This window comes from Diabrotica virgifera, chromosome 9 (assembly GCF_917563875.1).
Source record: "Diabrotica virgifera virgifera chromosome 9, PGI_DIABVI_V3a".
Taxonomy (NCBI): Eukaryota; Metazoa; Arthropoda; class Insecta; order Coleoptera; family Chrysomelidae; genus Diabrotica; species Diabrotica virgifera.
In genome coordinates this window covers 160,851,324-160,864,620 of record NC_065451.1, presented here as the reverse complement: position 1 = coordinate 160,864,620, position 13,297 = coordinate 160,851,324, and the positions used below count along the sequence as shown (strand labels likewise).

General features: G+C 34.9%; 1 protein-coding gene across 1 annotated transcript; it reads left to right on the top strand.

The window, feature by feature from the left end:
- The first annotated feature begins 1,722 nt into the window (after positions 1 to 1,722).
- Positions 1,723 to 3,249, top strand: LOC126891557 (general transcription factor II-I repeat domain-containing protein 2-like). The gene has a single exon (XM_050660733.1). It carries the CDS (start codon positions 1,723 to 1,725, stop codon positions 3,247 to 3,249), a length of 1,527 nt encoding a protein of 508 aa, XP_050516690.1.
- Positions 3,250 to 13,297: the final 10,048 nt, after the last annotated feature.

Below are 13,297 nucleotides of genomic sequence, written 5' to 3'. Positions count from 1 at the left end.
AAGTGGATCCACACCTTTTTATCGAAAAGGTTTCAAAAGGTTAAAGTCAATGTGAATGGGAATATAATATTTTCTTCAGAAGAAAGTGTCCTCTCCGGAGTTCCACAGGGAAGTATCATTGGCCCTCTTTTATTTTTGATTTTTGTCAATGATTTAAATCAACTGATAAACGATAGCTCAACATGTTTGGCTCGGAATCCATTAAATAATTTTTCTGATGCAATAAGCGTTCGAGTAGAAAACGTGGAACAGCAATCAGGCTGTTATGTCACTCAATTTGCTGACGATACCACAGTTGCACTAAATTCCAATAATTTTTTTCATGTAGTACAAAAAGCAAACTGTCTTGTAAAAAGTATGACTCATTACTGTTTAAATAATGCCCTAATCTTAAATAGATCAAAGACCAATATGGTAACCTTTTCACCTTCTACTATGCAGATGAGTCCATTAGTAAAACTTGACAATGGGTCAGTGGTAAATAGCCACTCCACTAGGTTGTTAGGTGTTTGCCTGGATTCTAATTTGTCTTGGAGCTCTCACGTTGATTATGTAGTGGGAAGATTGTCTGTGCACTGTTATGTTCTATGGCAACTTAGGAATTTTGTCTCCCTAGATATCTTAAAACTTTACTATTTTGCTCATGTACAGTCAATTCTGCAATATTGCTTGGTATGTTGGGGAAATTGTTCGCGAATTAATGAGGTGCTTGTTCTTCAAAAAAAAAAATTATTCGTACCATGACGTTTAGAAGGCGCTTGGATTCCTGTAGACCAGTTTTTAAACAATTAAATATTTTAACTGTAATTTCACTGTACATTTTCAGTTGTGTTGTTTATGTAAAGTCACATATATGCAATTTTATTAGCAGAAGTGATGTTTCCTTAAAGAGTGGCTACAATTTTCGTTACGGAAATGATTTGGTGACCCCTGCTCGCCACTTGACCGTTGTGGGCAAGGGTCCTTACCCAACATGCATTCGTTTGTATAATAAATTGCCTAATTATATTAAAGAATCAAATATTTATGTATTTAAGAGAACAGTTAAGAACTTACTTCTGGTAAACACTTTCTATTCGTTAGAGCAGGGGTCTCCAAACTTTCCAGCCTTAGGGCCATACTGATTACTCCTGTAAGTTCCGAGGGCCAAGATGGCAACACTGCATATTATTAATTTTCCTGTATTAAATTTTTTTTCGTAAAATAACGAATAATTTAATTTTTTGTAAGTGTGGTAAGCTGTCAACATTATTAAGTATGTCAAATATTCACCTATTTTTGATATATTTTAATTTAATACAAGGTAGACATAAACAAACAAAATATTTCCACCAGTGAAAATCTCCAATCTCTCCCGAGATTGTCCACTAATAACATAATTATTCTTTCTACTATTTTTCAACGCCATCGTTAGAAATTGTCACAAACACACTTAACTATCCGAAATAATAAGAAGTCTGAAAAATAATAGCCGCAAATCACTTAAGTGTTACGCCCCTGATAACTGGGAGGAGACTAAAGACCCCACCTAAGCCAGTAAGCAATTTTGGGTTTGTGCGCTCCGCCAAGTTAGCTGGCGATGACAATAGTGGCGTAACTACAAGTCAGTTCCTATGAAACTGTTGTGAAATAAAATAGGGCGTACCTCCTTAAAACAAGTTTGTGCGTGTAACAGTATTTTGATTTGATTTGAATTGTTGCTTTTGTGTGTGATTTAGTAGAATGGAAAAGAAGCGAAAAATTGATAGTGAATGCAGAAAATTCAAAGATCAGTGGAACATTCAGTATTTCGTAATTGAGTCCAGTAACAAGGCGCTATGTTTGATTTGCAATGAAAGCATAGCCGTTCTCAAAGAATATAACATGAAACGTCATTATGAAACAAACCATTCTCAAAATTACTCAAAATATACAGGAATTGTGCGGACAGAAAAATTCGAAGCTTTGAAGTGCGGATTGAAATCGCAGCAATCTTTATTTACAAAAGTCAAAACTGAACAAGAGGCGGCAACTCGTGCCAGCTTTCGTGTGGCTCTTGAAATTGCAAAACGTGGAAAACCATTCACCGATGGAGAAATGATCAAGGAATGCATAATTGCAGTAGTCGAAGAAATGTGCCCTGAAAAGGTAAATTTATTAAAAACTGTCAGTATGTCAGCAAACACTGTGGCTCGAAGGGTACAAAACATCGCTGAAAATATATCCTCTCAACTGTTCGACAAAAATGGACATGTTGAGTGGTTTTCTTTGGCCTTGGATGAGTCAACGGATGTGTCAGATACTGCTCAGGTGTTGATTTATATTAGAGGAGTAGATAAAAGCTATGAAGTGCACGAAGAACTTCTTGATATGTATAGTATTCATGGCACAACTACTGGTATCGATATTTTTAAAGGAGTTGAAATGGCCATTAATAAAAAGAACCTTCGATGGAAAAACTTGAAATGTATTACAACTGATGGAGGCAGAAACATGAGTGGGAAAGATAAAGGAGTGGTCGCTCTTGTGTCAAAGGCTGTAGAAAATGACGGCGGCTCAAAACCATTAGTCTTACATTGTATCATTCATCAACAGTCTTTGTGCGGAAAATGTTTGGATATGTCTGACGTTCTGAAACCAGTCATATCAACTGTTAATTTCATCAGATCTTTTGGGCTGAATCACCGACAATTTATTGCAGAGATTGGAGAAACAGACTTACCTTATCATACTGCCGTACGCTGGCTTAGTTGTGGGAAAGTCCTTCAGCGCTTTTTTGAACTTCGAGCAGTGATCGAAATTTTTTTGAATGAAAAGCACCGCCCTCTTACTGAATTACAAAACAACGCATGGCTATGGAAGTTAGCATTCTATGTTGATTTGACAACACATGTGAACGAACTGAATTTGAGATTGCAAGGAGAAAACCATCATCTTCCTGATTTATACACTAATATCAAGTCATTCCGGATGAAATTGATACTGTTTCAATCACAACTACGAAGTAAATGTTTTTCACATTTTAAAACATGTGAAATATTCAGCCACACTACTGAGACTGAGTTTCCTATCGATTTTGCAATCGAAACTTTGAGTGCTTTGAAGATAAATTTTGATACTCGTTTCTCGGACTTTGATGCCATTGCGAATCAAATTAAGATTTTTCAGAATCCTTTTGATGCTGACATTGAAACCCTAGCCCCGGAACTTCAAATGGAAATGATTGATCTTCAGTGCAGTGATATAATTAAGAACAAATATGAAAACTAATCTTTGTTGGAATTTTATAAGAGTCTTCCACTGACACAATTTGATAATTTGCATAAATTTGCTCGTGGGCTGTTTTCCGTTTTTGGTACTACTTATTTGTGTGAGAAAACCTTCTCCAAAATGAAGTACACAAAAAATGTATACAGATCTAAATTAACTGACGAGCATCTTAAATCTCTTTTAATAATTGGTACAAGTAAAATTAGTCCACAACTACAAACTATTGTCGGTGGAAAATCTCAATTACATACATCTCATTAGCATTTCATATGTCATGTTTGTTATAAGGTATGTGTTGTTCATTACTTACAATGTATAAAATGTTAGTTGGATTCATTTCAATAATTTGTTAGTTATTATATGCTGAAGTTAAATTTACTGCATAAATTATACATGTCTTTACTCATTACCATTCTGTGTTTCTTTATCCAACTTATCACAAACATTTTATTTGCTATAAAAAATATTAAGGAGTTTTCAAGTATGTCTCCGCGGGCCGGACAAAATCTGTCTGCGGGCCGGATGTGGCCCTCGGGCCGTAGTTTGGGGACCCCTGCGTTAGAGGAATACTTGCAGGCATCTTTTTAACAATTTGTATGCTTTTGTGTATATTTTATATGTTTTTATGTTAACTGTTTTTATGTATTTAGAGTTTTTTACTGATAGATTGTATTTGACGCATTTCAATACTTGGAAAAGTCAGATGAAATAAAGATTATTGATTGATTGATTGATTGATTCACACGGCGCCAATTGTCGCGACAATTGAGATTTCGAGTGGTGGGGGGGGGGCTCAATGGGCGCAGCTCATTGTCCTCAGTCCACTCCCGGAGACAACTGAATTGTGGGCCAATTGTGAGGGCAGTTGGCAAGGCAATTGGCCTGAAGTGTTTAGACGAAGACAATAATTTCATGCAGTCAGTTGTCTTCTGACAATTGTCTCGCCAATTGTCATCATGTAAACGCGACTTATGTGACTTGCTGTTGCGTTTAGTAAATTTCAATTTCCGGCATATCACCGACTTATTTCGTCTGCTTATGATGACGCACGGGTAAAGATTCAGAGACTCAACTGTATGTAAGTACAGCTGTTTCGGCAGAGTGCCTTTCTCAAGTGACCACTTGAGAAAGGCACTCTGCCGAAACAGCTATAGTCACATAGGTATAATAAATTTTGTGGAAGTATAGAAAACAAACGATTTCAGTGTTTTATTGTTAGATAAAATGAACTTCCATCAAGTAACGGTCGAATCCATCAATTAATAAACATTTTGCCTAGAAAGTTGGCTTTCATTATTATGTGCAATCCCTTCTGAGACAAGAGTAGGTAGAGTGATTAGATTAGCCGACGTACCGATAGAACGTGTTTATTCCGACAAAATCCATCTTTACAAATTGAATAAGGCGCATAAGTAAGAAGAATTATTATAAGTTAATACTTTGTCATATCAAATTACTATTTTTGTTGGGAATAAGCCGTAAAATTAAAATAATTCTTATAATTTTAAAGATTTTTTTGTTGGCACTGTCACATAATATAGCTTATACATTGCATCCCTCGGTAGACCACAAGCTATATAGTAGAAACATTATCATATATTTATAATATCTTATATAATTATGTGTAATATACGTTAAGTTGACCGATACATACTTGTATCACAGCTTCAGTGATGTATACACGTGGTTTACTAATACATATTATGACGATTAGAACTCTTTCAACTCTTTGAATCGTTGTATCTAAAAAACGGTGGCTCTTAGGAAACAAAGTATTAAAATATTTTTTATAGATAATTATCTAATCTACATTTTTTGTTAGAACCAATTTTATGATAAAACTTACCGTTTCGCTGAAAATTGCTAAAAACCATATTTGGTGACTTTTGACCCCGCGTAAATTTTTTAGCTCGGGTCGGATTTATGAGGGCTTTTTAGATTTCATTTATGATGGTATTTTGAACAATCCTGCCAATTTTCAGCTTGATGGTAATTATTGTAACCTCACTCCTCTTTTTGAGTCTAACTAGACCGTCTATACTCGAAAATAACTCGAAAAATATTAACTTAGCGAAAAAATGCTATAGAAAAAAAGTTGCTTAGAATTAGTCAGTTTATCCATTTCCATTATTTTAAACGTATATGTTTTTACCCACGAGAAGGGGTGAAACTTATCCCCATGGCAAAAACACACATCGGCCCAATATCACTTTTCTTTTTTTAGTATGATACAATTGATCCAAAAGATGGCACAACCCAGACATCCAAAGTGAAAGTTATCCTCCAACACCAAATTCTTCTATATGGTCCACATAATGTTCAGAAAAAAGTTACACCATTTTGAGCGTCCGGTTTGGGGGGGATAGGGGGGAGAAATCGGTAAATTCGTAGTTTTTTAAGTTTTTCGTCAATATTTCTAAAACTATGCGGTTTAGCATGAACAACCTTCCATACAAAAATGTTCTAGATTAAATTTGAAATAAAAAAGGTCCTATACATAATCCTTCTAAAATTAACGGTTCCAATGTTACTGTGGTAGTATAGTATAATTGGTCCAAAAAAAGGCCTAACCAAGACATCCAAAGTAAAAGTTGTCCTCCAACACCAAATTGTTCTATATAGCCCACATATTGTTCAGTAAAATGTTACACCATTTTGAGCGTCCGGTTTGGGGGGGACATGAAGGAGAAGTCGGCAAATTAGTAGTTTTTTACGATTTTCGTCAATCTTTCTAAAATTATGCTTTAGCGTAAACAATGTTCTATACAAAAATGTTCTATATAAAATTTTAAACAAAAAAGGTCCTATACATAATTGTTATAAAATCAACGGTTCCAGAGTTACGGAGGCTGAAATGTTGAGGTTTTCGATACTATTTATATTTTTTGGGCAATTGATGGTGATTTTGGATGGTGATGTTGACGTTAGGGTTTCTTCAAGGGCTTATCACTAACATACCATCGGCCACTGAAATAGCAAATTATATTTACAAAACAGAATCATGTTAAAGAAAATTTCTTTCATCAGTAATAATATTATAAATTGTCCAAAAAATATAAAAAGTATCAAAAACCTCCACTTTTCACTCTCCGTAACTCTGGAACCGTTGATTTTTTAACGATTATGTATAGGACCTTTTTTGTTTTAAATTTTATGTAGATCATTTTTATATAGAACATGGTTTACGCTAAAAGATAGTTTTAGAAATATTGACGAAAAACGTAAAAAACTCCATCTCCGCCCCAAACCCCACGCTCAAAATGGTGTGACTTTTTTCTGAACATTATGTGGACCATATAGAACAATTTTGTGTTGGAGGATAACTTTCACTTTGAATGTCTGGATTTGGGTCTAGTTATACCATACTATTTGACATGTTATGGTCCTTTTCGTGGGCATTTTTCAGTGCGTCACAAATGATAGAGAAAAAGGTAAGTCCGAGATAATACACATTTATAACATTTATTCTAACATGACATTTTAGTTAAATCTGACAGTTGTCACATTTTATTTGTAATTTGGCATAAAAACAAATCAATTGTGTTTATTGTATTTATGAAATGGTATTTTCTTTGATTTGTATAGTCTAATAAATTGTACAGATTATATTCGTAAATATATTATATAATTCGTAAATAATTTTATTTTCGATTATAGCTTTTTTCGATTATAGCGCCATCTATCGACAACTAGAATAAATGTCTGTAATCACGGACGTGCCTTTTTTTCTGTAACATACAAGTTAATGCCTTAGAAAGAAATCGAAAAACTGTGACGCACTGAAAGATGCCTATGAGAAAAAGAATATCTATGTGTATGCCGAATTTCATGTCAATCCAAGCGGTTCTTTAAATATTGGAGCAAAAACCGTGATTCAATATATTATAAGCTGCTAAGGGCAACCGACACAATAAACCACAATCGAAAAGGAAAATAAATCGCCACTCCACTTTAAAAATCATTTTTAATAATGAAATGTAATTTTCTTTTAAAATAATTTTTACTCTAAATATGTGTTTCTTTAGTCAATGACTGTGAAATAATTTCGTAATTGTTATAAATAAATTCATTACGATATAAGAAAAAAACAATTATCTCGGCTTCAGTTGGTCGCAAAAAATTTAATATTGTTTTAAATTTTCGTCTTGCCTTCAGCAAGAATAATCTGTAAGTTAGAAACTCATAGGATGAACAGAAGCCGCTTCAGTTCTAAATGTTTATAACGAAATTTGCCCCATTTTTCAAAACCCGAAACATTGATTATAAACCACCACATTGTGGTGGTTTATAATCAATGCCCGAAATAAGAGGTTGAAAAATGTTTTACGCATTTATTTACATCAGAATATGAAAACATAAGTCTTTGGAAGGAGAGTGTTAAACTCCACGATTTTTTATTAAAGTTATAGCATTCGACATTTGACCTCTCGGGATAAAAAATTTATAATATACATATAAGCAGCAAGTTCTCCAATCGGATTTTACAAGTTTTTTTATTTGGAATTCGGGCTTCATTTTAAAGCCTTAAGGAGCCTAAAAAGGTTATTTTTACAATAAATAGTGCAATTGCAAAAAACGGCCGTTTTGGACCTTTCGCAGGCTGTTTTGGAATAACAAATTATCGAAATTAAACTTGCCATACCTCAAATTGTAGGTTTTTTTACTTTACTGCAACTTTCTATTTAAAAGTTTTTCTCTAAAAGGAATATCCTAAGCTGCAAAATTAAAAATCTTTAAAAATTGAAAATTTAACAAATGAAAAACGTCTTAAATATCAAGCCTACCAAAATTTTTGGTTACAATTTAGTAGAAGTTATTACTGGCATCGTCCTTATTATAACACCTGATATTTTTCAAAAATTCCTGAATTATAGCACGTTTTGTCACCCACACCGTGGGGTAAAACAGACTAATCTATTTTTGGCATTCTTTTTTCTATTAATTATTCGAACGTTTAAATGTGATCTAAGAATGCTTTTTTTGGTTTGAACCCAGCCTAGTTATCTCCGATATTCTGCTTTATGGAAAAAATCTGGAATCTTTCTTAACAACGCCATTTCCTTATCTTTTGATAAAAAATAAATTGGTAGTATTACTTTTTACATCAAAAAACTATTATTTTAATAAAATTAAATTGAAGCCGTAAATCATATTCAAATTAAATTAAACCCACTAATTAAGTTTTGTTATAAATTGGAATATAAAAGAGGGAAAAAGAAATAAATTTATTATAAAAAAATAATTTTTTCTGCAACTATTAGTCAACCATGAAGTTTTCATTATTATCATTAGCTGTTACCCTAATGGTGAGTAAAAATTTAGACAATGGTTTTATTTGTACTTTTTTCCAACATGGCTCAAAATTATTTCATAAGATTTCGAAATCTATGTCCATTCCCATTCGCCATTTATCACTACTTACTTAAGCTGTCCTCTTATACTTCACGGTGTCGAGGTAAACACGGGCCTTATTAGTGCGTTGCATTGCGTTGCGACGTCGCAACGTAACAACGCATTGTATGTGACACCTGCCTTGCGATGACACTGCCATCGAAGAACACCCCTATATCCGTCGATCCGTTGAAACATCGCTCGCGACGACGAGACGCAGCGCAACGCACTGATGGGTGTTGCTTTGATTAAGCGGTACCGGAGAATTGCGGCCGCAATGTAGCGGAGAATGACGTCATAAAAAAACTGTACCACGCAAAATAATAGCAGTGGTTTTCAAGGATACGTTGGAAGCCACCGCTTGCTGAGTTTACACATTTCATTGCCGCAATGAAGAACTTTGAATTTTTCACCGCAATCTGACGTCATTCATCGCAGTGTTGCGGTCGCAGTTTGTCGGTGCCGCTTTCGAGGAAACCAAGGCTTTAGAGGTTTCGTCTCGATGCATTTTTCCGTTGCGACGTCGCAACTCATTAATGGGTCCTCTCTCTTTAGTGGAGAAATCATACGTCTCCATGCCTTTCGGTCAGTAACTAGTCTCTCTGCCTCTGCCAACCAATATTTCTTTTTGAGCAAGCCTTTCCAATATCTACCTTCACCCATTCTCGCCGTATGGCCGAACCACGATACCTTTTTCATTTCAATTCTTTCTAAGGTCATTACGATACCGCACCTTTCATGTATTTCTTCATTTTTTGAACAATCGCGCCTGGACACCTCAGTTACCGCTTGCAAATATCGCATTTCGCATGCTTTAATTTTACTGCGAATGTTGTCTTCAACTGTGTACAGTCTTGAATACTTTAATTTTTGTTTTCTGGCTTACTTCATTCTTTCCAATCAAACTTTTATTTAATTGGCCTGGATCCCCCTTACCAAAAAAAGTCGATTAATATCAACCTGAAAATTTGTTAATAGGTTAACGGTGTCTAGTCGGACAAACTTTGATGTATGGGAACACTAGAACAGGGGAACTTATAATTGTGGAACATGTCATCCTGACAAATTTATGATTGTAAAAACTAGCAGGTTTTTTTTAAGTTTATTCAATAGCAAACTTTACATAACATATTTATGAAAAAATGTTTGTCCGACTATATATCCACCATATGATCGTATATTATTTATATAAGAATTGGAGCATCGAAAAATTGTACTAAAATAGCAATTCCGCCCGTGGCGTAGAATTTTGGAAGGGTCAACCATTCACTTTCCCCCGTCGTACGCCACTGGTAGTAGCCAGAAACGTTTGTTTGGTATTATTTAGTAGGGTATACAATACCTACAATTGCCGTCAAGTATGACAAGGTTATGTCAAATGGTTTTTGGCAACTACATGGAAATGCAAAAAATTCAGCTTGATTGATAACTTAATTTGTTTTTTGGTAGATGGCTCTAGTCCATCCGTGACATTTCTTTCTTTGCAATTCGGGAAGGCCCAAAGTATGATACTTGGAGAAATCGGAGAGAAGAGGATATGGGACTACTGATGAGGGGGAAAAGACCTCCGAAACCGGTACAGACTCTTACTGCACTCTCCGATTTAACCAGAGTATTATGCAGCTGCTGTGTTTTCGTGTTGCAAAGAAATTGAAAATGTTTATACATTTTTAATTCATTTACTCTTTTGTAGGAATATTAAGGAATCTTTCTTTATGGAACTTTTACCACGCTGAGCAGATTAGTTTTGAATTATTTAAAGTTCTCTCATCTTAATTTCCTCGCCATCCTGTTTGATTTATAAATTTTGAAAATCTCAGGAGGTGTAACCAAAGAAAGTATTCCACCTGTTGTCAATCTGGTGGTACGGAGGCGATATTCATTGTCGTTGTCTGTACTACTTCGATTGATAACTTACTTTGCAAAAAATTCAATTTTGCATCGTAGATTTAAAAACGCTTGAGCTTGGTGAGTTGACTGTAGTATACCTTTTTTAAGTAAAAATAATAGGGGAATAAAAGCATCGATGTCAAAATTATGTAGAGTGGGGGATAAAAAAAATTCTTCTTCTTCTTCTTCTTCTATGATATAGGCAGTACTGCCTATTTTTCTTCAACGGTGCCTTTCTGCCATTCTGCCCCTAAGTTGTCATTCCATCTTTTTCTTGGGCGTCCTATATTTCTCCTGCCCAACGGTGACTTGTCCCTGGCTATTCTTACTATCCTTGATTCAGACATCCTGCTTATGTGCTCATTCCACTCTTTCTTTCTGTTCTTTACCCAGGTATTTATATTGTCTACCCCACATATGCGTCTGATTTCCTCACTTCTTACCCTATCCTGTAGTCCTTTTCCAGCAATCCTTCTTAAGATCTTCATTTCGTTGGTTTCCAGATGTCTTCGTGTTTTGCTTGTATCTGGTCTTGTTTCGGCCGTGTAAGTCATAACTGGCCTAATAACTGACTTATATATTCTGGCCTTTGTTTCTAATCTTAGGTGTTTGTTTTTCCAAATTGTGTCGTTTAGGCATCCGGCCGTTCTACTCGCTTTAATTATTTGGTCTTTTACCTCTTCTTCGATATTGTTGTCGGCTGATAGATTAATTCCCAGATATTTGAAAGCCATTACTTGTTGTATAATTTGATTGTCTAACTCCAATTTGCATCTTATTGGTTCTTTGGCAATTACTAAACTTTTTGTTTTTTGGGCTGATATTTTCATATTCATTTCTTTGCGTTAATGTTGAACTCGTGCAATAATCTTTGTAGGTCGTCTTCGCACTCTGCTACTAACACGGTGTCATCAGCGTAACAGAGTATTTTTATCTCTCTAATTTGGATTTGTATTCTAGATAGATTTTCTTTTTTTCTTGGCATTTTATTTTTATTTCTTCACAGAACCTTCTCCTTTTCTTTCGTATATGTTTACTTATCTTACGTTCTCCAAGTGCTTCCGTTGCTGCCATTTTCTAACTCCTGATCTCTGTTGTTCAATGATTTTATATTCCATGTCGCAATTCTAAGTATATTTTTCCTATTCTTTGTCCTGATTCTCGCCGTTTTCGTCATCTGTGTAGCCGTCCTGTTCCGAGGCATCCCGTTGGTTCTTTGAGCATTGCTTCATTTTACGATAGGTAGGTTGCTAGCCTCGCCTATTAACCCTCCACTTTTATCCGGGCTTGGGACCGGCTGTGATAACTACAAAGCTACTCGATCCAACCGATAGCTATCCCAGGCAGTGTTAAAAAAATTAAATGTATTAAATAAGCGCTGATAGACGCTGCCGTAAGCGCTGTATGTGGCGCCCTTCGGGTAATATATCGCACACCTAGATCTAAAGAGAGTTAACTCAAAAAAGCACTTTTTTCCAAAAACACGAAAAACTGTTTTCGGTGTCCATGTGCATTACGAGAGTGTTTTGTTTTTATGGTTTGCTTTATTTATACACCAGAATATTTTGTTGAAGTACTTTAATGTTTAATACACGTTTTAAGGCTAACAATCGATATTTTTAAATTATTTCCCTTTTGCTTATTAATATATTTATATTTGTTATACTAACTTGAGTTGACTTTTTGGTTGAATGATGGTTATTGTTTTCTTCTTAAATCGGCTTGAATAATACCTAATTCTGTTTTCTCGAATATGCTGTTTTTATCGCTTTATTGCTCAAATCAAGAGTTTATTTGAAAAATGCCTTGCATTTTTGTATTTTGGATCCATTTATCTCAAAGTAAACGGGATTGTTGAGAGCTCTAAAATTGTGTGTACTTAAGTACCGAGATTTAGACTTTATTTGTTGCGAGTAGAGTACTAAGAATTCTTGTTGCTTTCCAAGATCACTGAGTGCCCAATATTCATCAAAGTCCTGTTGTCTTGACATCTTGTCCACTTTATCTTTGGATTTTAAACGACATTTGTCTCCACAAGGTAGTCCAACCATTCTTGCTAGAATTAGTGTTTTAGATTTTGACAGGGTAGTTTATCTATCTCAATCTCAGTAGCAGTTTCAGGAACCATAGTACCTTCTGGGCCAACTTTTTCACTATCATCTTCGGTATCCGGTGCACTGGAGATGCTGCTGCTGGATCAAGTTACCGATTATGATGAAGGTACGACCTTAGGAGAGTGCGCATTTTTGTTTAACAATTGCAAATTAGGATCTTTACCTTAGTTGTCAATATCACTTTCATCGCTCCAAATAAGTGAAATATAATAGTCCGGGGCCGCTGTTTAGATGTGCTAGGGATAGATGTATTAACCGGTGTCAAAACAGCATGAGTTTCTTTGGATGGAACTTTATCACTTCATGACATCTTCAAGTTATCTTCCACGGTTGCATGTTGACTAGAAGTTATAGGAGCGATATTTTATTTATACTGTTCTTCTACCATACTTACTAACAATCGCCGGCGATTCATTGTTTTCCTGAAATATACAAGTCAGTATATGAGTCATGTGCCACAAATCAATTTAGAAAGGCCACAAAAAACATTTTTAATCTTTTTGACTATGTTGTAAAGATAAATTTGTCAGAAACCATCTAAAGGGATCCAACTTGAAAAATTGGCAGTAAAAGAGGAACCAATATCGTTAATGGTAAGATAAACATTAAACTGTACTACGACCTACAAACTCAAATCGTCAATAACGAAATAA